The following is a 26007-nucleotide window of genomic DNA, read 5'->3' on the forward strand; positions in this document are numbered from 1 at the left end:
CTTTCAAAAAACCTTTGATAAGGTCCCGCACGGGAGACTGGTGACTAAAATGATAGCACATGGTATTGGGGGGTAGGGTGTTGACATGGATAGAAAATTGGTTGGCAGACCGGAAGCAAAGAGTAGGAGTGAACGGGTCCTTTTCAGAATGGCAGGCAGTGGCGAGTGGAGTGCCGCAAGGCTCAGTGTTGGGGCCGCAACTGTTTACCATATATATTAATGATTTGGAAGAGGGAATTGGGAGCAACACTAGTAAGTTTGCGGATGACACAAAGCTGGGTGGCAGTGTGAACTGTGAAGAGGATGATAGGAGGTTGCAGGGTGAGCTGGACAGGTTGAGTGAGTGGGCAGATGCGTGGCAGATGCAGTATAATATAGTTAAATGAGGTTATCCACTTTGGCAGCAAAAACAAGGGGAAGATTATTATCTCAATGGGGTTAGGTTAGGTAAGGGGGAGGTGCAGCGAGACCTGGGCGTCCTTGTACATCGGTCACTGAAAGTTGCCGTGCAGGTACAGCAGGCAGTGAAGAAAGCTAATGGAATGTTGGCCTTCATAACAAGAGGATTTCAGTATAGGAGTAAAGAGGTGCTTCTGCAGTTGTATAGGGCTCTGGTGAGACCACATCTGGAGTATTGTGTACAGTTTTGGCCTCCTAATTTGAGGAAGGACATCCTTGTGATTAAGGCAGTGCAGCATAGGTTCACGAGATTGATCCCTGGGATGGCGGGACTGTCATATGAGGAAAGATTTAAAAGACTAGGCTTGTATTCACTGGAGTTTAGAAGGATGAGGGGGATCTTATAAAAACATATAAAATTATAAAAGGACTGGACAAGCTAGATGCAGGAAAAATGTTCCGAATGTTGGGTTAGTCCAGAACCAGGGGCCACAGTCTTAGAATAAAGGGGAGGTCATTTAAGACTGAGGTGAGAAAAAACATTTTCACCCAGAGAGTTGTGAATTTATGGAATTCCCTGCCACAAAGGGCAGTGGAGGCCAAGTCACTGGATGGATTTAAGAGAGAGTTATGCCCTTCCCACTAAAGAAACCTGAGCGGAAACCTCTGGAGACTTTGCGCCCCACCCAAGGTTTCCGTGCGGTTCCCGGAGGTTGCAGGTAGGGAGACTGACAAAAATCTCCGGCAACCGCACGGAAACCTTGGGTGGGGCGCAAAGTCTCCAGAGGTTTCCGTTTAGGTTTCCTAAGTGGGACAGGGGCATTAGATAGAGCTCTGGGGGCTAGTGGCTAGTCGATATGGGGAGAAGGCAGGCACGGGTTATTGATAGGGGACAATCAGCCATGATCACAATGAATGGCGATGCTGGCTCGAAGGGCCGAATGGCCTCCTCCACTATTTTCTATGTTTCTAAAATCGTCCTGTGTGAGAAGGGAGGTGAATACCAAATTAAAGGTATTGTATTTGAATGTGCGTAGTATAAGAAACAAAGTGGATGAGCTTGTAGGCAGTTAGAGATTGGTAGGTTTGATGTGGGAATTAGAGATGTGGTTGCAAGAGGATCAGAGCTGGGAGCTAAATATTTAGGGTTATACGTTATATTAGAATGATGGGAAGGTGGGCAGAGGGGTGGGGTAGGTCTTGGTTAGGAATGAAATTCAGTCATTAATGAGGGGTGACATAGGATCGGAGGATGTAGTCAATGTGGGTAGAGCTGAGAAATTATATAGGTAAAAATACACTAATTTACAAGCCCACAACAGTAACCAGGTTACAAGCCACATAAGGAGATAAAATTGTCATGTTAAAAAAGCAATGAGGTGGTCATAGGAGATTTCATTATGCAGGTAGCCTGGGAAAATCGGGTTCGTACTAGACCCTAAGAAAGAGAATTTGCAGAGTGCATCCGAGATGGATTCTTAGAGCAGCTTGCAGTGGAGCCTACTGAGGAAAAGGCAATTTTGGATTTACTGTTATGTAATGAACTGGATTTGATAAGGGAACTCCAGGTAAAGGAACCATTGGGGGGTTGGGACCACAACATGATACGTTTTTAATCTGCAATTTGAGAAGAGGGTGAAATCGGCTGTGTCGGTATTGCAGCTGGTCTAAGGGAACTACAGAGGCATGAGGGAGGAGCTGGCCAAAGTTGCCTGGAAAGGGACCCTAGCTGGGATGATGGTGGACAGCAATGGCAAAGAAAGCAAGAGGGCTTGTATACAAAACAGGGATGAAATGATGGCACTAAGGCACTGTAAGGCCGCATTTTAAATATTGTGCGCAATTCTGGGCGCCATATCAGAGGAAGGATGTGCTGGCTCTGGAGAGGGTCCAGGGGAGGTTTACAAGAATGATCCCAGGAATAAGTAGGTTAACGTATGATGAGTGTTTATCGGCACTGGGCCTGTACTCGCTGGAGTATAGAAGAATGAAGGGGGGGGGCCTAATTGAAACATGCAGAATAGCAAAAGGCTTGGATAGAGTGGACGTGGAGAGGATGTTTCCATTATTGGGAGAGTCTAGATGTCATAGCCTCGGAATTAGGAAGGAGATGAGGAGAAATGTCTTTAGTCAGAGGGTGGTGAATCTGTGGAATTCTTTGCCACAGAAGGCTGTGGTGGATATTTTGAAGGTATAGATAGATAGATTCTTGATTAGTACAGGTGTCAGGGGTAATGGGGAGAAGGCAGGAGAATGGGGTTAGGAGGGAGAGATAGATCAGCCATGATTGAATGGTGGAGCTGACGTGATGAGCCGAATGGCCTAATTTTACTCTTATTCCTTATGATCTTTGGGTATAGGTCTGAATATTGAAAGTGGCTGTACTGCAGGGCTGCGGTAGAAATCAGATAGAATGCTTCCTGCCATCAACCATGGCAAAGAATATAATAGCAAGAATATAATGTGAAAGGTTTACGAAAACATTGGTCAGGCCACAGTTGCAGCAATTCTGGGTGCTATGTGTAAAGGAAGGATGTGTTTTTACTAGATAAGATGCAGAGGGGATTCTCCAGGATGTTACCTGTATTGCAGCATTTTATTATAAGGAAGGGGGTGTTTTTATTATGGCGGGGGGGGGGGGGGGGGGAGATACTGGCCCGTAAAGTCAGACGTGGAAGTTGGCTATGGGAACGTAAATTAAAGGTGGCGTCGGACGATCGGTTGCCGGAAATTCAATTGTAGACCTGTACTCAAAATTGTGTTGATGTTCACTCTAATGACTATTTCATTTATTTAAACGTTCTACATGTTTGTCAGTTTCCACAATGGTATCAATGTTATTGATTTATCCAGAATTTTTCAAAAGAGTATACAACATTTGGGCGAAAGAAAAGTTTCAGCATTGAGTCAAAATACCGGCGATTGTATGGCGTTGGTTTTGGACGTACTAATCCAAGAGAAATCACCAAACACTTCAGGGAAGGGCTAGTAAGGAAAAGGAGAGATGAAAGGGTAAGGAATTCCTCTAATTTGGGATTTTTAAACTTGGTCAATTAAATGTATCTAGTTACTTAACATTAACAATATTAATGTGCTGCATGCTTTTTCATTCTCTTTGTTTATTAATTGATTTTTGCTCCCTTTAATATATATTTCCCAAAATAAAAACAACGCAGTAATATATTCCTAGTTTGCCTTATTTGTTTTTTTTAAAAGATCACAAGTTCGTGAATTGAAGTACTTTTTAATTTTTTTAAATACTTGTATCTCATTTTCTGGGGAAGCAAGGAAACGGTTTGTAATGTAGCACATGTGAGCTATAGAGTGCATTTTGACTGCAGAAATAATACAGAATTTGATCACTAATGTTGAAAATAAATTTTGCAAATATTTCTCCTTTAATACTTCCAAGCTTCAGTGTTTTTTTTTTCTTATAACCTAACTATGTTGTTTTTAACTGGGCTTTTTGCTTTTTGTTTATCAATGCCACATAGTTAAATCGTAGTGTGCTATTTGTGACATCACTATCATAATGTTAAGGCTTAATAGGGAACATGAAAATTATATTCTTATAATCCGTTTATTGGACATGCTGACATTTATTGTCCAGCCGTAATTAACTCTGAAGTGAACAGTTCTCTATGTGGATGGTCAAGTACTTTCCCAGAACGGCTAGTCAATCACATTTTTAGAACAATTTGGTGGTTTTATGTTTGTCATCACTAGCTTTTAATAAAGGATATTATTACATTTTGAGGTGCAGTCTAGTAGATTCCTTTAAACTTTGTCCATGGAGAACAGTTTAAACCATATAACACTTGTGTATTTTAAGTCTATTGTTAATGGCGAGAATAATAACTTGTAATAATAGTTCAGAGTATCACAGAGGAATGCATTTTGGTGGTGCCCAGGAATTGGAGCTACATTTGTATTGTATTCAAATTTATTGTCATTGTCTCAATTTGAGACAACGAAATGAATTTCCCTTACAGGCAGTATCATAAACAAAATCACCAAAAAATAAAAATAAATAATAAATAAATAATAAAACACATTAAAAATAAAATTGAAATTGTATTTAAAAAAAAGCACAAACACAAAGTCCACGACACAACATAACATAAATGGCACCAAGGTGAGGATGGCACCATAGTCCAGCCAGCCTCCCCTCCGTGTTCATCCGTGGTCGGGGCCTTCCGAGCACCCGCAGTCGCCGCCCCGGGTGGCCCGATGTTCAGGCCCTCACGCCGGGCTGGTGGAACGCCGACGCCGAACCCCGACAGTGAGCATCCTACTCCTCAGCGGCCCGGACCTCCTGATCAGCCGCCTCCCGCTGCCGGAGTCTGCAGCTCCTGAGTCCGCAGGCTGAGCCGGGCAGAGTCGCAGGACCCCGCGCTGTCCATCAGCGCCGCCCGCGTTGGGAGCTCCACAAACCGCAGCTCCAGGATGTCGGTGCTACATGATTTGAATTATTGCCTATATATGAACTCCAAAGGGAGCAGTTGTTCCATACAAAAATTGCTTCAGTGGGTTTATTTACATTTTTAATTTTGTAGTTAAAGTTGTCAAGCAAGTGATTTCCAAGATTACCTAAATTTTAGCCCTGGCTTAATTTTGTAATTATATAATCTGTATCTGAAAGCATGCAAAGCATCCTTGTACAAATTAATTTAATTATGTATAAATTTGAATATAACAAGCTAATATGCATGTCACTGAGCTTTTTATTATCGTCATTTTATTATGTCATTAGTACATTATATGTCAAGCATAGTTCTTTAGTCTTTGACATTGCTTGTCATGGAATCGACCAAGGCTCTTCCTTTGTGGATAATGGTGTCCGAAAAGCAGGATGAGCAGTTACAAATCAACATGAGATAATAGCGATGGCAGTCTACCAGCGAGTACATCAGCTCAACAAGCAGAATTATGAGCTTTAGTGGAAGCATGTCAGATGGCAGAATGAAGAACAGCTAACATCTACACAGATTCCAGATATGCCTTTGAAGTCGCCCATAACTTTGCTGATAATCTAGAAGCCCGGGGAAATGCAATAGCTGATCAGGTAGCTTGGGAAGCTCCCTCTTTACTCCCTGTACTGACAACCAGATGCACCTCTCTACAAGCTTGAGACTCAGATATAGGCCGAGACTTGAAAGAAATACAAGACAACTGCTCGAGAGTAGAAAAGTGGACAAACTGAGGGTATTTAAAATGTGCTCCAATGGCTTATGGAGACATGAAGAGACTGGACAGCCAGTTGCTCCACAATGCCTTATTTGGCTCACTCCTGGGGCCATCTGGCTTGGATACAAATGGTAACCCGGTTCCAAAAAAACTGGTGGAGTTGTGGGTTTTGAAAATATGCCCAACAAGTCTATGGCTTGCCAAAAGACTAACCCAGGATCAAATACGACCTTGTCTCATTATGAGCTCCTGCCTAGGCCGGACCTTTCCAGCCTAGGCAAGTTGATTATATTTCCCTTCCTAAGCGTCAAGGGTACTCTGATGTTGTGGTCATAGTTGACAGATTCTCTAGATGGGTGGAAGCTATCCCCTCTAGATGGGCTACAGCCTCGCACACTGCTATAATTTGGTATAAAGACTGTATCCCAAGATGGGATGTCCCCTCTAACATTCACTCTGATCAGGGTACACACTTTACAAGTATTGTTTGTAAGGAGGTCTGCGTACTCTTGAACATTACCTGTCCCCATCATCCACAATCCTCTGGTTTGGTTGTGCACATGAATCACACTATTAAGGATCTCCTAACTAAGGGAATGCCATGGCCACAGGCCTTCCCCATTGTCTTATATGTATTAGGACCGTCCTAATAAAAAAACAGGTCTGAACACCCTTGATGTTATCACTAACAGACCTATGTCACTGCCAGGAACCTCAGACTTACAAACAGCTGATTGTCATCTTATGACTGATGCTCTTTTAGAATACTGCATAAGCCGGACAAAAGCTATCAGTTCTGCCTCCCAACAGGTATCGGCTACGTGGGGTGACTGACCAGAGGGAGGCCACGACATAATCACAGGCGTACCGATCTATGTTAAGACGATTCAAAAGGAACCATTAGGCTCTAAATGGGTGAGGACCTTTCCAGGTGCTGTTGACCATGCAAACTGCAGTTAAGGTCCAGCAGAAGAAAGCCTGGATCATGATAAAAAGGCCACTCTAGACCAAGTGTCATTAACAAAAGTGAACTGGAATTATTTTATAATGATGACTGCTTTCTTTATTGTATAATTTATTCAAGTTTTTAAAAATTCTTATTTAGATGATTAATTCTCTCTGGTAGTAATCAAAGAATCAAAGGGGGGATTGTAGGGCCTCACAAAGAATGAATAGGAATTCTTGCAGATAATTGATAGGGTTAGTCTAGAGTTGATAGGATTTGTTTATTTTAAAAAAACGGTAACCTTGGGTCTGCTGAATGCAATGACAGCAGCTTGTGAATTCAAAGTTACAACTGATAAGAATCTAGACAGTACTGCGAACAATAACCCCTTTAATGATACAAAGGTGCTATCATATATATATATACATATATATACATATATATATATACACATATATACACACACACATATATATTTATAAACAAAATCTGTTTTTCAGCAGTGTGTTCTGTGTGAAAGTGTGAGTTGAATATCCAGTGTCCTTTGTCTGCTAGTTATGTTCAATCTTTTAGTTGTAATTCCATGTTTTGTTTTTTTTTGTTAGTTATGAAATGTTCAGTTTTAGTTAAGTTCTGCAGATGTTTTGTTCATATAACCGTTGTGCCTAAATAAAAAGTTCTAAACACTACTACTAGACTCGGCAAATTATTAAGCAATCCAGTGGTCCTACAAGAAGCTTGGCTCACCCCTACGAACTTTGTAATCTCCAGCTAGGACTTCAAGCAATGTTGATGCAAGGTTATGATCTATGTTCACCTCCTTGAGTGATATCCATTTTGTGCACTGCTTGACAATTTCTTCTTAAATGATAAAACAGTGCCAGATGATGCAATACTAGCACAATACTTGTATAAGGTTGTTATTTTGTCTTTAATTTATTTTGAATGTTATAGTTTTTAAATATAAGAACAAATGGTGGACATTGAAACTTGTTATATGAAAAATAGAAAAATCAATTTGCACAAGGATGTTTGCACAAATTCAATACAAAATATCTTCACATATGCTATCCAAGTGTTCACCAGTATAAATGCAGTGAGACTAACGGTGCAAATCTACCAGGTTCTAGATGGTCAATTCAAATTCTGTAGAAATATACAGAAAACTGTTTCCTATGTTGTCGTCGTCCCCCAACCCCCAAGTCATTAAGAAATTAACATACTTTTGATTCTAACCTTATGGCTGCTGATTTTTATTTCCTTTTTAATTAGGAATTACCCAGCAGTACCACAGACAAGTAATTGACCAGAATGTGGAAGTGTTGAGATCTATGTTTGAAGAAAATCTCCCGAGAACATCTTTTTGAAATCTATATGCCTGTTGCAGACTGCTGTAGATCCTATTATTTGTTCACCTTATTTCACTCTAGTTAGTGGTACTTAAGACACTTTGTGAAGTATTCCTGGGCAAGCTGAACATAGATTTGACAGTATGAGTAAATGAGCACTACCCCAAATAGTACCTTCTGCTCTAATTTCTGACATAGTTTTCCCATTAATAAATTAGTGTGAACAGCATACCATTAAAAACTATAAATATTGATGCTAAATAACAATCTGTTCAAATGTTATCAATGATGTACCAAGGGTTGAAAGTAGCATTATGTTTCAAAATTATGTAGCCTGTGACTACAGGGGACTGAACAAAAAATGCTTGTTGCGTATTGATGTAGATGTCTGAATAAAAGTGTTTTCATTGTTTATATCAAACTTTATGGCTAACTATGCTCCCATGGTTTTACTTTTCATTTGATCATGCAGTTTTGCATGTATAAATAAACAATGTTAATATTTGGACAAGATACTTGAGCATTTGTACCTCTTTTCTGTTCTGTTGAAATGGGCATTGTTCTCCACTGTGTAGGATTAGCACCAAATTTGGGTGAGATTGGATGCTACAAAAAAGATAGAATCAAGAAATACTATCAATCTTGCAAAAGCATGGCACAATGTAACAAAATATTGTAAAAGGGCAAGTGATACAAAGCAAGAAGCAAAGAATGGGAATCTCACTATTCACAAAACCGTGGGAACGGGATGATTCATATTTTAAAGACTTTTAGATCTCTGATCTTTATTCTAAACTGTTCTTGTACCCATTCTCAGGTTGGTGCTAAGTAATCTCTTTGATTGGATACCTGTGTGGAACATCACATGTTTGCAGTTTGCAACAAGGAAAGTTCAGTAATGAGAGCCAGTTATAGAAATGTGTTAATGTTAAAATTGCGTTTCTTCAACAGACAAATATGCCAGTGACTAAACAAAACAATCTTAAAATTGGCTATCTAGACTACATTGTAATATGAAAGTTTTGAATTTGTTTTGTGCTTAGAAGAATCACTTACTTGTATTTTCCTTTTGAACTTTTGCAGAGTCTCAACTGATTGAACCATCTATTTTATAAACCGTTATGTTTTGTTAATTAACATTGATTTTATTTGACACCGTTGCAACCATTTATGGAGCAAATTGAGGGGATTTTCCATTTATTTTCTTGATCTTTCATCCATAGTTAACCTCTTGAAACCATTGATAGTACGTCAGTAATGTTAACTTCATATTTTTGGGAGATATTGAAACCTATCAAAACTTTTATAAACGTTCTATGCCAGCATTTCTATTTTGAATGGAGGGACTGGCTACTGAAAGTTTAATGGTCGATTGTTCAATTATTTAAATTAAAAGTCGTATAACATTGAAATAGTTTATGAATCCTAACTGCTTACTTGTTTTCTATGTTAGCGACTCAGATTTTGATCTACAAATATACTTCAAGCATTTGATCCCCTAAGCTTCTCAATTGGTTAATACACAACTCCATTGGAAAAAAGCATTTGTATCTTTTGTATGCAGAATGCATTTCTTAGTACTGATAACTTGCTTAAACAAAATACTAGAAATGCTCAGCAAGTCGAGCAGCATCCCTGGAGAACAAAACTTTCATAATTGTAAGCTGATTCCATTTAATTCAAATGCATTTTGTTAATAACTTTCTAACAGTTGACCATGCAGTGATGTTTTATGAAACTGTATTCGTTTTGAAAGCTGTTAATTTCAGTACACGGCAAGGTTGAAATTACTGGGAACGTTTCTGAAATCATTTTGTTTTTCATTTAACTACAGCAGCCACATTTATTGTGACTGATATTAGTCCTGTTGATTTATCAGTATATTAGGTGTTGCTTAAACCACATGTTTATTGCATTAAAATTCCTTGTTTGAAAAATTGCATTGTTTACTTCTCCAATCCATACAATTATGACTGCTTCATTAAAATAGTCTTTCAACTATAGCCAAACTTAAGTTGTATTCAGTCATGAATAAAACAAATACATTTAAAGTTCAATGTGTATTGTCCTGATGTTTTTAATATTTAATTAAATCCTTGCTTGTACATCCCACACTTTTTGGATTTCTTTACTCCAAACTTCGTAATTGTATGTTCGAATAGAGTTTTAAACAAAACTCTATTCCCATAGTTTTGTTTAAAAACATGACTGACCATGCGTTTAATCTGCTGAATTTCATGCCCAGCTTAGTTTGTTCTGCACCATTTACTCTTGCCACTTCAAATTTCATGAAACATTTTTACAGTACAGGCACTATTTTTTTTACTGCTCTATTCCTATTATTCTATTTACTTTGGATCACGATAAGATAGAACTTTATTTTTTCCAGGAAGGAAATTGATCTGCCAACAGTCATAAAAACACACAATACAGGTACATGAAATTAAAGTGATGGGTGGAAAGGATTGGGGATGTGCAAAGATTGAGGGTGGGTGGGGTGGGGGGAGAGGGAGAGCCAGTCTACCCCATGATAGAAGGGGGAAGAGTTGTACAGTTTGATAGCCACAGGGAAGAGGGATCGGTGGAGTTCTGTCCTGCATCTTGGTCGAAATAGTCTGTTGCTGAAGGTGCGCCTCAGGTTGACCAGTGTGTCATGGAGTGGGTGAGCTGTATTGTCTGGGATGCTCCACAGTTTGAGGAGCATCCTCCCCTCCAAGATCACCTCCCTTGATCACTTGGACATTATGTTTTACATGTCAAATACTGCTGTCAGGGAATGGTACTGAAGTGCTATCTTCAAAATTCCTTTAAACAATCTTGGGAACAATATTTTATGCAAGTGCCTATATTGCATTACCCTAGACCTCTCTCTAAACGTTGGCATTCCCTGTTTCCCCAATTCTTTCAGAACAGAACAAAACGTAATTGTTTCAAATTATAAAAATTAAAACGGTTATTAAAGGTACGTGGCTAAACTGCACTGCTCTGGATCAATGGGGACAAGAACTCAAGACAAAGTCAGTCCGGCAGCATCTGTGCAGGGAATAAACAGATGGCATTTCGGGTCAGGGCCTCTGTTGTCTTACTTAGTGAAAGTGAGGGCCATCACTGACTTATTGATGATTAGAGGTATTTCAAAAATAACGTGACACATTTGAATGACTCAACCATCTGCTGCTTATGTAGTTTAATTGTGCAACTTTCATGCCATAATCATTTTTTCCAAATGGACCCGAAAGTAAATATTGAAGCATATGGACATAATTAAGAATACTTTTAATTGCCTATCCCTATGTGATCTTGTAAAGGTGCTGTGGTTGATTTTTGGTAATTCTGCTGAAAGTCATTGGAATATTCAAGTTCATTTCCTGTGCCATTACATTGATATTGACACTTATGGTAGACACAAAATAAGGGGGGGGGGGGGGTATGATTAGAAATGAAACATCAACAGTTCCTACCCCAACAAATCTGCTCAACCGGCTGTGTTCTTCCAGTAGTTATTTTTTTGCTCCAGCTTCCATCATCTGCAGTCTTGTTACACTTCCTTTCATTAATTCCAGCCCAATCTTCCTTCTGCCTCATAGGTTCTGATGGTACCACCTCACATTGTCAGTGTTTCTAATTTGACGCCATGTCTTCATGGGTTTCTCTGGCCACTTTGAACTTCGTCCTCTTTTTCCATCCGTCTCCTAGACCAGAGTGAGATGGCTCCCCTGTTATCTTCCAGCTCAGAAGCCTCCATCATCGATGCTGGGACCGCCGATCGGGAGCCTGGGATTTCTCACCAAGATCACCAGTGGTGGAGCTCCATCCAGCGCGGCATGAGCTTCGGAAGTCGCGGTCTCGAGTAAGGAAGCGGCCGTTCTAGGTATCCCAAGCCGCTGAGAGGATTCTCCCGACACCGCAGCACCATCACCCGGCGAGAAGGGCCTGGAACATCGAAGGCCTCAATATGCCCAACTATGGGTGGATATGGGATGGGGACTGGACTTTATGCCTTTCCTCAGTGGGAACCATTATGGGGGGAAGTTTTTATGTTTAAATTTCTTTATTACTTTTATGTTGTTTTCTTTTTAATGTGCTGCAATGGCAATCCACATTTCACTACACCAATTGGTGTATATGACAAATAAATAACCTTTGAACCTCTGATGTACCCTAGGATGCAGACCATCAGGCCCTGGGGATTTATCAGCCTTTAGTCCCATCAGTCTACCCAACACCATTTCCTGCCTAATGTGGATTTCCTTCAGTTCCTCCGTCACCCCAGATCCTCTGGCCACTAGTACATCAGGAAGATTGTTGTGTCCTCCTTAGTGAAGACAGATCCAAAGTACCTGTACCATAGGGTATCTTTCCAGTCAACTTTGGCCTGCTCCTACCTCATGACTCCATAGTCCCCTTTATTCAACTGTAACACTGACACCTCCGATTTGCCCTTCTCCAATTGTAGATTAAACTTGACCATATTATGGTCACTACCTCCTAATGGCTCCTTAATCTCAAATTCATTTATCAAATCTAGTTCATTACATAACACTAAATACAGATTTGCCTTCTCCCTGGTAGGCTCCAATACAAGCTGCTTCAGAATCCATCATGGAGGCACTCCACAAACTCCCTTTCTTTGGGTCCCGTACCAACCTGATTTTCCCAGACTACCTGCATGTTGAAATCTCCCATAACAATTGTAGCATTACCTTTACTACATGCCAATTTTAACTCCCGATTCAACTTGCACCCTATATCCAGACTACTGTTTGGGGGTCTGTAGATGTCCCATTAAGGTCTTTTCACCCTTACAATTCCTTAGTTCTATCCATACTGACTCCACATCTCCTGTTTCAATGTCTGCTGATGACACTGTGGTGGTGGGCCTGATCTCAGACAACGACAAGAAGGCCTACCGGGAGGAGGTGGCTGGTCTAGCACTCTGGTGCCAGGATAACAGCCTCCTCTTGAACATCAAAAAAATGAAGGAGCTGATCATGGACTTTAGGAGGGCACATCATCCGAGGACGTACACTCCATTGAGGATAAATGGGGATCCTGTGGATAGGGTGAACTGTTTTAAATATCTGGGAGTCCACATCTCCGAGGATATGACATGGGCATCACACGCCTCAGCACTCGTGAGTAAGGCAAGGCAGCGCCTTTACCACCTCAGGCAATTGAGGAAATTCAGAGTGTCTCCGAGGATCCTCCAGTGCTTCTACGCAGCGGCGGTGGAAAGCATCTTGTCCGGGAACATTACCATCTGGTTTGGGAATTGCTCTGCCAAGGACAAGAAGGCTCTGCAGAGAGTAGTGCGTTTGGCCGAACGCACTATGGGAACTTCACTTGCCCCACTGCAGGAACTATACATCAGGAGGTGCAACTCCAGAGCCAACAATATTATGAGAGACCCCTTCCAACCCTGCAACGGACTGTTCCAGCTGCTACGGTCAGGCAAACGCCTCCGTTGCCATGCGGTGAGAACGGAGAGGTTGAGAAGGAGTTTCTTCCCAGAGGCCATTCGGACTGTAAACGCCTATCTCACCAGGGACTAACTCTACTGAACGTTTTTCCTTCCATTATTTATTATGTAAAAGAATATGTGTGTTATGATTGTGTTTATAGTTTTGTTTGGTTGTTTGTCTTTTTTGCACAAATAACAAAAGTAAGGTCACTAGATCACTGGACCACGTGACCGCAAAATCCAGACATGAAAACCGCGCACACGGCCCGTTTATTGATGTTTTGATGACCCCTTGCAATACCCTTGAATTCCCCCCACACACACGTGTAGCCCTAGCCTCCGTCTATAGGGTAATTTCACGAAGGTCATGGATCATAGAAGGTCACTAGATCACTGGACCACGTGACCGCAAAATCCAACGGGTACAAACGTCACTTCCAGTACATGTTAGTGATGCTGAAAACCGCGAAAACGGCCCGTTTTTGAGAAATGCAGTGAGCGAAGGTAAAAACGCTGAAGGGAAATAAGCGGAAGTTGTTGGCCGTGCCCGATATCGCGTTTTCATGAAAAGTAAGGCATTATTGATTTATATGCTGCACGGCCAACAACGTCCGCTGTTATTTTCCCTTCAGCGCTCTCTTGTCTTTACCTTCGTTTTTCTTTATCTTCTGGACTCTAAGTAAGATAGATGTGTCTCGCGGTCACCCAACTGGCACAGTTATTTACAGCTCAAAAACGGGCCGTTTTCGCGGTTTTTAACAGGTTTGAAAGTTCGCGTTTTCAGCATCACTAACATGTACTGGAAGTGACGTTTGTACCCCAGTTGGATTTTGTGGTCACGTGGGTGAGGATCTATGCTCCAGTGACCTTTCGTGAAATCACCCAATATCTCGTTTCTCTTTCCCCTGACTAGTCTGAAGAAGGGTCTTGACCCGTAACGTCACCCATTCCTTCTCTCCTGATGCTGCCCAAAGATTATAGAGGAGCTCCTCTATAATCTTTGATGCTGCCTGACCTATTGAGCTACTTCAGCACTCTTCTTTTGGAAACCAGTTATTTCTGTCTGCAATAATTCACTTCTTGATTTTACTTTAGCTCATGCACATGCAGAATGATTTGATAAAGTAATTCAGTTTTCATATATTTTTAAAAAACAATTAAAACATTGTGTAGAAACTTTAAATTACAAAATAATGAATAATAATAAAAACGAACACTTGGTTCCACTGGGGCTCGAACCCAGGACCTTCTGCGTGTAAAGCAGACGTGATAACCACTACACTATGAAACCACACGGAAGAAAATGAGCGCCAGCGCTCCTCATATCTTCTCTTCCATCCATGTTTTAGGTACAGATCAGTTGGCGCAGCGCTGTGACTCCTCCACGGCGGTCCCCGCTGCAGCCCCCAGGCCGACATAGTCGCCACCAAAGATCTTTGGTCGCCACTGCGAGGGGCAGAGACGCCCACTCACGGCCAGGTAGGAGGAGCAGCAAAAGCTCTGACTGACTGGCCGGGAGGCGGGACATAGTCGTTAACAGAGATCATGGAGCTCTGTCGCCCACCCGCGACGGTCCAGGACAGGGGAAGGATAAAATGCAGAAACAGCAAACAATTGTTACATGTGGATAGACACAAAAAATGCTGGAGTAACTCAGTGGGTCAAGCAGCATCTCTGGAGGACACGGATCGGTGACCTTTCGGGACGGGACCTGTCTTCAGGCTGATTGTGGGTGGTGGGGTGGGAGGGAGCTGGAAGAGAGGAGGAGCAGGCCAAAGACTGTCAAGCAATTGGAACTCCAGATGCTGGTACATACCAAAGAGGTTGGTACATACCGAAGATTGACATAAAATGCTGGAGCTACTCAGTGGGTCAGGCAGCATCTGTGAAGAAAAAGGAATAGGTGTAGTTTTGGTCGAGACCCTTCTTCAGACTGCAAACCCAAGAAGGGTCTCGACCAGGAACGTCACCTGCTCCTTTTTCTCCACAGATGCTGCGCGGCGATACACTCACACAGACAGACAGACACACTCACACACACACACACACTTACACACACGTACACTCACACATACAGACTCACACACGCACACACACAGACTCACACACATATATACACACACACACACACACACTCAAACAGACACACACACATACATTCACACACACATACACTCACACACATACATACACACACATACATTCACACACACATACACACACACATACATACACTCACACATACGCACACACTCGCACTCACACACACTCACACACACTGATTCACACACCATATATATGACAGTAAACTAACAGGTCTATAATTGCTAGGTTTACTCTTAGAACCCTTTTTAAACAATGGAACAACATGCGCAGTATGCCAATCCTCCGGCACCATTCCCGTTTCTAATGACATTTGAAATATTTCTGTCATAGCCCCTGCTATTTCTACACTAACTTCCCTCAATGTCCTAGGGAATATCCTGTTAGGACCTGGAGACTTATCCACTTTTAAATGTTTCAAAAGTGTCAGTACTTCCTCTTCTTTGATCCTCCTAGTTTCCATAGCTACTCTACTTGTTTCCCTTACCTCACATAATTCAATATCCTTCTCCCTGGTGAATACCGAAGAAAATAAATTGTTCAATATCTCCCCCATCTCTTTTGGCTCTGCAGATAGCTGTCCACTCTGACTCTCTAATGGACCAATTTTATCCCTCGTTATCCTTTTGCTATTAATATAGCTGTAGAAACCCTTTGGATTTACTTTCACCTTACTTGCCAAAGCAACCTCATATCTTCTTTTAGCTTTTCTAATTTCTTTCTTAAGATTCTTTTTACATTCTTTATACTCCTCAAGTACCTCATTTACTCCATGCTGCCTATAATTATTGTAGATCTCTCTCTTTTTCCGAACCGTGTCCAATTTCCCTTGAAAATCATGGCTCTTTCCAATTATTACTCTTTCCTTTCAACCGAACAGGGACGTAAAGATTCTGTACTCTTAAAATTTCACCTTTAAATGTCCTCCATTTCTCTACTACATCCTTCCCATAAAACAAAATGTCCCAATTCACTCCTTTTGAATCATTTCGCATCTCCTCAAAGTTAGCCTTTCTCCAATCTCAACCCTTGGTCCAGTTCTGACCTTCTGCATAATTATATTGAAACTAATGGTATTGTGATCACTGGACCCGAAGTGCTCCCCAACACATACCTCCGCCATCTGACCTGTCTCATTTCCTAACAGGAGGTCCAGCACTTCCCCTTCTCTAGTAGGTACCTCTATGTATTGTTGCAAAAAACTACAAACATCTTGCACACATTTTACAAACTCCAAACCATCCAGACCTTTTACAGAATGTGTTTCCCAGTCTATGTGTGGAAAATTGAAATCTCCCACAATCACTACCTTGTGTTTACTACTAATATTTGCTCTTCCAATTCTCGCTCCCCGTTAGGCAGTCTATAGTACACGCCTATAATTGTTGCTACACCTTTCCCGTTTCTCAGTTCCACCCAAATAGCCTCCCTAGACAAGCCCTCCAATCTATCCTGCCAAAGCACTGCTGTAATATCTTCCCTGACAAGCAATGCAACACCTCCACCTCTTGCCCCTCCAATTCTATCACACCTGAAGCAACAAAATCCTGGAATATTTAGTTTCCAATCACAGCCATCCGGACCTAATAAAGCATTTATTCCATCCAAACACAGTCAGACCAAATAAAGCATTTATTCCTACCAAACACAGTTGGACCTAATAAAGCATTTATTCCTTCCAAACACAGTCGGACCGAATAAAGTATTTATGCCTTCCTACACAGTCGGACCTAATAAAGCATTTATTCCTTCCAAACACAGTTGGACCTAATAAAGCATTTATTCCTTCCAAACACAGTCGGACCTATTAAAGCATTGCAGTTTCAAACACAGGTAGAGCAGCAGTCCAAACAACTTATGGTATTGTCATTTAATTTCATTTAATTTCCAATTAAGCATTGCACTTTCAAGCACAGGCAGGGCAGCAGGCCAAACAACTTATGGCATTGTCATTTAATTTCATTTCCAATGAAGCATTGCACTTTCAAGCACAGGCAGGGCAGCAGGCCAAACAACTCATGGCATTGTCATTAAGGGCTCACAAATCATTTATTGCAAGTACATTGCAGACTCATAGTTCAGTTGATTCACAGCTTAGAATGACAGTCGTGGCCTCTCCCTCGCGATCTTGCAGAGTGACTGACTCACGTCCAGGCATCCGGGATTTTGTAGCCCTGCCCCCACCGGAAGGGATGTTACCTTCATCCCGGTGATTGACAGGTGAGAGGACCAATCAGCTGATCTCAAGGTTTTTTAAACACTCATAACTTTTTTATTTTTCATCGATGGGAAAAATCCTCGGGGCTGACTCAGCAGAGGAGGACTGTGTGAGTAAGAAGGCCAAAAATCACAGATACAGATCCTCGTTTTTTCTAAAATCAATATACAGCGCAGACAGGATGTGGTCAAGATGTGACTTTTAATTATATAGATGTTGCTTAGGTGCGAAAAAAGCATGAGGGTGTTGCCAGGACTCGAGGGCCTGAGCTATAAGGAGATATTGAGTAGTCTAGGACTTTATTCCTTGGAGCACAGGATGATGGGGGGTGATCTTATGGAGGCATATAAGATAATGAGATTAATAGACAGGGTAAATGCACAGTCTTTTACCCTGTCATAGAAGCTAGGCGCTGGAGTAGGCCTTTAGGCCCTTTGAGCCAGCACCGCCATTCGATATGAACATGGCTGATCATCCAAAATCTACCCCTTTCCTGCTTTTTCCCCATATCCCTTTATTCCTTTAGCCCTAAGAGCTAAATCTAATTCTCTTGAAAACATTCAGTGAATTGGCCTCCACTGCCTTCTGTGGCAGAGAATTCCACAGATTCACAACTCTGGGTGAAACTTTCTGTCTTTGCAGTCTTTTAGGGGAATCGCAAAGCAGAGGACATAAGTTAAGAGTGAGGAGGGGAAGAGTTAATAGGAGCCTGAGGTGCAACTGTTTTACACAACTTGTGGTTGGTGTATGGAATGAGCTGCCAGAAGAAGTAGTTGAGGCTCACAACATTTTAAAAAACATTTGGACGGTTACATAGATAGGATAGGTTTAGAGTGATATGGGCCAAACGCAGGCAGGTGGGACCAGTGCAGATGAGGCATGTTGGTCGGCCTGAGCAAGTTGGGCCGAAAGGCCTGTTTCCACAATGTATGCCGCTGTGACTTTATCTAAATGCTCGGTTTTGCAGATGTAAAGAAAATGCTGTAACTGGACTCACTGAAACATTTACTTGGTTTCACCAATGTTAAAGACATCGCCCCAACCAAATGGTGCAGTTAAAGTAGTCTCTTTCATTTTCTCTTGCACAGATGAATACAGGTAAGGTTAAATTTGCTTTTTAAAACAAGTAAAGAGCGGCATATCAAATAGCTTGTTCTCCAGCTGCGCATTGTAATGTACTATCTGTGAACAAACCTAGTGCTGGAAATTGTGTGTTTGAAATATACTGTATCATTTTATAAAACTTGCATTGTTGCCGTAATACTGAATTTTCATCAGCTGTGTGAAGTGGAATAGGCCTTTGTCAATGAGATAGGGGAGAGTATGTTAATCATATCACTTTCATTGCTTTGTGAGCCACCATCTTCTAATGTTTGTTGGCCTTTAATGAAGCTTTCCTTTTTATTTTTCATCTTCTGAAGGCTCAGGCTGAAGGCTAAAAAACTCTTTGATGGCTGGTTTGAATTATGGATGACCCAATAATAGAACTGCCTGTTTCCTTGTTGTTTCTGAGCAGCAACCGGAGATGACAATTTCAGTGCCCAATATGGCTTTCATTTTCCAACTCTTGTGATCCCACTAATTAATTATCATTCAGTGTGTTTCTTTTTTTTATTCAAAATTAAGCACAGCTGGTGAACTCAGTAAATTAAAAATGTTGTTTTGCCCAATTTACCTAAAAACATTTTTTTCTTCAAGGCAGGAGCCATACCAGGGGATATGGCTAAACTTCATGTATTAAAACCAGTTTCATTTCTTGCCCTTTTGGCCTGGGACATTTTTGACTTGAGTTTCCACAGATGGGTTAAGAATTAACCGCAAAATCTCAGCTGACACCTGGCAAATTCGTTGAGGTGCCATCATTCAGGTGAAATGTTAAACTGAGACCTTGTGTGCTACCTCAGATAATGATAAATTACCCCGTGGCACTACTCTGGACATTGAAGTCCATAAGTTTGTTAGTCATATGAGGAGAATTAGCCCATCGTAAATCATACATCAATGATTTAGGTGAAGGGATTCAAAGTAACATTAGCAAATTTGCAGATGACACAAAGTGGCAGTGTGAACTGTGAGGAGGATGCTATGAGAATGCAGGGTGACTTGGACAGGTTGGGGGAGAGGACACATGCATGGCAAATTTAATGCGGATAAATGTGAGGTTATCCACTTTGGTAGCAAAAACAGGAAGGCAGATTACTATCTAAATGGCGTCAAGTTGGGAAAAGGAGAAGTACAACGGCATCTGGGGGTCCTTGTACATCAGTCTATGAAAGTAAGCATGCAGGTACAGCAGGCAGTGAAGAAAGCGAATGACATGTTGGCCTTTATAACAAGAGGAATCGAATATAGGAGCAAAGAGGTCCTTCTGCAGTTGTACAGAGCCCTAGTGGGACCACACCTGGAGTACTGTGTGCAGTTTTGGTCTCCTAATTTGAGGAAGGACATTCTTGCTATTGAGGGAGTGCATCATAGGTTTACAAGGTTAATTCCCAGGATGGCGGGACTGTCATATGCTGAGAGAATGGAGCAGCTGGGCTTGTACACTCTGTATTGAGTATTGAGTATAGAAGTTGGGAGGTCATGTTACAGTTATTTAAGACGAAGGTGAGGCCACATTTAGAGTATTGTTTTATAGTTTTGGTCTGTATTATAGGAAGGATGTTGTCAAATTCGAAAGGGTTCAGAGAAGATTTACCTGGATATTGCCGGGACTCGAGGGACTGAGCTGCAAGGAGAGGTTGAGCAGGCTAGGGCTTTATTCCTTGGAGTGTAGAAGGATGAGGGGTGATCTTATAGAGGTTTACAAAATCATGAGAGGAATAGATTAGGTAAACGTCTTTTGTCCAGAGTAGGGGAATCGAGAACCAGAGGACATAGGTTTTAGGTGAGAGGAGAAAGATTTAATGGGAACCTGAGGGGTAACTTTTTTACACAAAGGATGGTGGGTGTGTGAAACAAGCTGCCAGAGGAGGTAGTTGAGGCAGGTACTATCACAACATTGAAGAAACATTAAGACAGTTACATGGATAGGGTAGGTTTAGAGGGATATGAACCAAAAGAAGGCAGGTGGGTCTAGTATAGATGGGGCATATTGGTCACGTGGGCAAGTTGGGCCGAAGAGCCTGTTTCCACACTCTCTGAGCTATCTGATGCCCCTTTTTGCTCTCCTAAAGTGTGATCTTCAATCTCCTATAGTTTTCCAGGGATACTCTTGATCCCAGCAGCCAATATGCAACAACTTCCAACAACCTGCGCATTATTCAATATTTTACAAATGCCAGATTTGAATTGAATACGATTTGAGGGATGCAAAAAGCAGTCAGTCCCAGTGTTTCTGACAACGTTATGATAACCTGCAATCATGTTGATGGAATCATGGAAAATATGGATCTACTCATGTGGTTAATTAGAAAGGGAGATAGGATTCCATTCAAAGGCTTTCAAGCAATGTGTTTTCACCCCCAGGTTGCTTTACAGTGGTCACGTCACAGCATATTGAAATCAGACAGTGAGCTCATCAGTGCAGGCTGCACACACAGCAGTAAGCCAGTGTTTTGTGGTGGCGGTAAGGCATCACATGGAGCATGGAGGATAAGAGCACCTAGTTCATAGCTGTTTCTGTTTTCCAGTTGATTAAAGTGCTTTGAAACTGATGCCTGAGGAACTGACCAGGTGACATCATCATAACACATATTAGTTCTGGCTGAAGCCGCAGAAGCCTTGAAAGCTGCTTGAAATGAAGTGGAACAGATTGCAATGGACAACAGGGAGGATATTCGGATCTTGCTGACCTGGTCTGGACAGGTAATGTGTGTGATTGTTTACAATATGTGGAATCTGCAGCTACAAAAATGTGTTTTGTGAGGCAAGGTTCATAATTTGAAAGGGAATGAACTCACAGCAAGCGAGGTAAATTTGCTTAATATGGAAAGGATGGAATTGAAACAGTTGATTTGCAGTGCCTGTGAGATCTCTTTCAATATCTTTTGCAAAACCAATTTGTACTTGATGAAATAGATGTTCTACTATAAGGTTTCAAGATAAGAAACATATATCAAGATAAATGCCTATTGACCTAGTCTTAGGAAATTGGAAAGGGCAAATTACTAAAGTGACTGTGGGCGAGCATTTTGTGAGCAGTGACCACAGTTCTATTAACCTTAAAATAGTTATGGGAGGACAGGGTAGACCCACAAGTTATGGTTTGAAGGAGGCCAAAGCCAAGTTTGATGGTATTAGACAGGAGTTGCTAAAGTTGATTGGCGTGGATTGTTTGCAGGCAAGGGAACATCTGGAAAATGGGATTCTTTTAAAAGAGTGATGTTGAAAGTTGAAGTCATGCATATTCCTGTTAGAGTGAAGGGCAAGGCAGCTGGGAGTAAAGAACCTTGGATGACGAGAGAAATTGATGCTCTGGTCAGGATGAAAAGAGACATGGGCCAGGTATGGGAGCAAGTGTATCCCTGGAGGACTTTAAGGGACAATAGAGAATAGGTGCAGGAGTAGGCCATTTGGCCCTTTGAGCCAGAACTGCCATTCAATGTGATCATGGTTGATCATCCCCAATCAGTATCCCGTTCCTGCTTTCTCCCCATATCCCCTGACCGCTATTTTTAAGAGCCCTATCTAGCTCTCCCTTGAAAGCATCCAGAGAACCTGCCTCCACCACCCTCTGAGGCAGAGAATTCCACAGACTAACCGCACTCTGTGAGAAAAAAGTGTTTCCTCGTCTCCGTTCTAATTGGCTTACTCCTTATTCTTAAACTGTGGCCCCTGGTACTGGACTCCCCCAACATCTGGAACATGTTTCCTGCCTCTAGTGTGTCCAAGCCCTTAACAATCTTATATGTTTCAATGAGATACCCTCTCATCCTTCTAAACTCCAGAGTGTACAAGCCCAGCTGCTCCATTCTCTCAGCATATGACAGTCCCGCCATCCCGGGAATTAACCATGTAAACCTACGCTGCACTCCCGCAATAGCAAGAATGTCCTTCCTCAAATTAGGGGACCAAAACTGCACATAATACTCTAGGTGTGGTCTCACTAGGGCTCTGTACAACTGCAGAAGGACCTCTTTGCTCCTATATTCGATTCCTCTTGTTATAAAGGCCAACATGCTATTCGCTTTCTTCACTGCCTGCTGTACCTGCATGCTTACTTTCATAGACTGATATACAAGGACCCCCAGATGCCGTTGTACTTCCCCTTTTCCCAACTTGACGACATTTAGATATTAAGGACTAAGGAGCATACTTCAGAGGGACAAAAAGGGGGCAGGAGATAACTCTGGCTGATAATATTACAGAGAATCCAAAGAGATTTTATGCACATTAAGGGAAAGATCGTAACTAGAATGAGAAGAGACAAAAACAGTCATCTCTGCATGGATCCTCAGGAGATAGGCAAGGTCCTCAATGAGTACTTCTCCCGTTCTTACTGTGTAGAAAAACATGAAGGCAAGAAAACTCGGGACAGTTAACAAAGATGTCTTGGGGGCAGTGTATTATGGTCAAGGAGGTACTGGGCGTATGAAGGTAGATAAATCTCCTAGGGCCTGATCAGATGTATTTGAGATGCCTCTTAAATAGAGGCACACATTTTATATTTATGTCATTTAGATAGACTGGGGATGATATAGAAACTAACATAGTTTTGTACGAAGGAGATTGTGTCTTACAAATTTGTTTGTGTTTTTTGAGGTAACCAAAAAGGTTGACTAGTGCAAGGTTATGTGGTCCACATGGACATCAGCAAGGCCTTTGATAATGTTCCACATAGCAGGCTGCTCTGGAAAGTTAGTGATTGATATCCAGGGAGAGCTAGCAAACTGGATGCAGAATTGGCTTAAAGAAAGGCGATGGGAGGCTATATTTCAGAATGGAGATTTGTGACGAGTGGTATGCCTCAGGGATCGAAGGAGCACGTGAATCACAGTTTTGTCTGGAAAATGGATTAGTTTCCTGCACGGTGGGATGGAAAGATGTAAAGAGGCAAGAGTTCCATCTGCTTCAGTTGGATAGCAAGTTGCTATGAGCATGGGAATACATGTTGCTGGCGGTGGAAGAGTAATCCAGGGTCTCTGGTCCCTTCACAACACTTAAAGGCGAGAGGAATGAAAGATGTATCTGGTGGTGGAAATGACAGGGGATGATCCATGGGATACATGTGGAGACAGGTGGTGGAAGGTGAGGGGCTGGGGAAACATATAACTGTTCCGGCTGAGGGAAATGTGGGTGAGAGCAGGTGTGGGAATTGAGGGGATGCAGTTCAGAGCCCTGTCAACTATGGTAAAGGGGAAGCCAAGTATAAGAAAAAGGGAAAACATCTTAGCACCAATGTGAAATTGTTCATGTTATTAATTATCACTTGATTAATGTAACATTCTTAATTTTATTGTTGAAAGCACGAGTGAATCAGTAGTGGATTTTATTTAGAAATGGTTCAGTGGTTCTTTATAGTCACGTATGCATACCACTGAAACTCTTTTGCACAACCCACAAATGCACAGTCACCATATTTTGGCGCCGTTTATAACAAAAATGAAAAAAGTCCAAAGTCAGGTCCACATGTTGGAAGTACTGGAGCACTCCTGATCCATATAAACCCAGATAAGCCCCAGGCTGCTGGAGGCCCGCGACCTTATATGCCTTTCCTGTGTCCGGGGGTTGCCTCCTGCAGCCGACCTTGAAGGCGCTGGAGGCAATACCTGGTCCCTCTCCTACCGGCCCATTCCTCACATCCGTAGGCGCCAGTGGGCTCTCTCCTCAACTCTGCCATCTTCATGGCTTCTGAGCTTCCCCCTGCAGTCAGTGATCTGCGACCCGTTCGCAGTTGCGAACCAGGCCTACTGCTGCACGTGGCTGTGGGCGGCCCGCCCGGTCTTCATTCTCAGCGGTTGCCAGGCCTACATTCTCGTCAGCCGCAGGGTCCATCCTTGCTCTGGATAGCTGCCGGTTTTTTGTTCTCGTTGCCCGCCGGGTCCAGCCTTGCTCTCGGCCGGCCGCTGGTTGTTCTCATCAGCCGCACGGTCCACTCTTGCATGACGCTTGCTGGGAGCTTCCCTTCTGCGCCACCACGGCATAGCTTCTGTCCCAGGCCATGTTAGGAGAGAGTGTATCGTACCACATCAGCTGTTAGATTTGCAGCCTCACAACATCAGAGACCCGAGTTAAACTAGAAACAGAGACATAGAAAATAGGAGGAGGCCATTTGGCCCTTTGAGCCAGCACCGCCTGTTAAGGTGCAACCTGTCCCTTTTGTACAATTCACCCTTACCCCAAATCAGATCCCAGTGATCTAATAAGTTAAATCCCTGCCTCCTGCACCAGCTCCTCAGCCATACTTTCAGATCCCCTATCTCCCCGTTCCTGCCCTCACCAGCACGAGGAACAGGAAGTAAACCGGAGATAACCAGAGTTTGATCCTAATCTCAGGTGCCGTCTGTGTAGAATTTACACATTATCCCTGCGACCACATGGGTTTCCTCTAGGTGCTCCGGGTTCCTCCCACATCCTATGATGTGTGGGTTTGTAGGTTAATTGGCCTCTGTAAATTGCCCCCAGTGTGTATTGGAATGGATGAGAGAATTGCATAACATAGTGTGAATGGTGATCGATGGTCAGCGTGGAGAGTGGACTGAAGGGCCTGTTTCCACACTGTATCTCTACACTAAACGAAACAAACTCAAAGTTAATTACCGCTTTTATAACACTCACCAACAAACAATATCCACCAATTCTACAAGGTACTGTAACTCACCTGATAACCTAAAGCCTCATTACCCAATCACGTACTGGCCACCCACACAATGTCCTCGGGTTTTGATCCACGGACCCCTTGGGTCAGCTAGTCTCACTGTCTGAGGAATTGTGAGGTAATTACACCAGGCAACACATATGTGCACCAAGAAGAGACTGTGCTGGTGGCAATGAACAATCCTTGGGAAGCACTATCATCCTTTTATTTGGGAGAAATGACAAATCTTCTCTTTTTAAGATTATGGTAAAACACCAATCTTAGTTTCAACTAACCTCCTGCTCCCTCTAGCTGTTCTTCAGCCTTTTGCTAACTCAACCCATCGTCTGCCAACCTTGTATTGGCTCAACTAGCTATGTCAAGTTATTTACTTTATCCACTCGGCATATTCCAACACAGCCAAGGTGACTGAGCAGGTAACATTATGATTAGATTATGTATTGTGTGAGGGAGCTTGCTAAGTGCGAGTTGTCAGCTCTGTTTATCACATCACAAACGGGACCATTGTTCAAAAAGTTCTTTGTTCTCAGGGAGGACCTGAGATTGTGAAAATCATGATTACTGAATCAAGCACTTTATAAATCC

The 26007-nt window shown here is 42.2% G+C and overlaps 2 protein-coding genes and 1 non-coding gene across 8 annotated transcripts in view; 2 read left to right on the forward strand and 1 right to left on the reverse strand.

Moving 5' to 3' along the window:
• Positions 1-9938, forward strand: part of LOC129702777 (BCLAF1 and THRAP3 family member 3-like) — a 49715-nt gene extending 39777 nt beyond the window's left edge. For 3 of the 4 annotated variants that reach the window (XM_055644749.1, XM_055644746.1, XM_055644748.1), the window contains 2 exons: positions 3253-3411; positions 7805-9938. In XM_055644749.1, the coding sequence (XP_055500724.1) occupies positions 3253-3411; positions 7805-7834 (189 nt within the window). In that variant the 3' untranslated portion in view covers positions 7835-9938. Of the gene's footprint in view, positions 1-3252; positions 3412-6396; positions 7222-7804 lie in introns of those variants that run through there. The other variant, XM_055644747.1, reaches the window with a different exon arrangement.
• A 4622-nt stretch (positions 9939-14560) lies between these two features.
• trnav-uac (transfer RNA valine (anticodon UAC)) lies at positions 14561-14633 on the reverse strand. The gene has a single exon. It is a non-coding gene; the product is annotated as a tRNA-Val (tRNA).
• Positions 14634-18582: 3949 nt separating this feature from the next.
• Positions 18583-26007, forward strand: part of ppef1 (protein phosphatase, EF-hand calcium binding domain 1) — a 56128-nt gene continuing 48703 nt past the window's right edge. For 2 of the 3 annotated variants that reach the window (XM_055644753.1, XM_055644750.1), the window contains exon 1: positions 18583-21470. The gene's annotated coding sequence lies outside the window, so the exon portion shown is untranslated. Of the gene's footprint in view, positions 21471-22992; positions 25839-26007 lie in introns of those variants that run through there. The other variant, XM_055644752.1, reaches the window with a different exon arrangement.

This window comes from Leucoraja erinacea, chromosome 13 (assembly GCF_028641065.1).
Source record: "Leucoraja erinacea ecotype New England chromosome 13, Leri_hhj_1, whole genome shotgun sequence".
Taxonomy (NCBI): Eukaryota; Metazoa; Chordata; class Chondrichthyes; order Rajiformes; family Rajidae; genus Leucoraja; species Leucoraja erinaceus.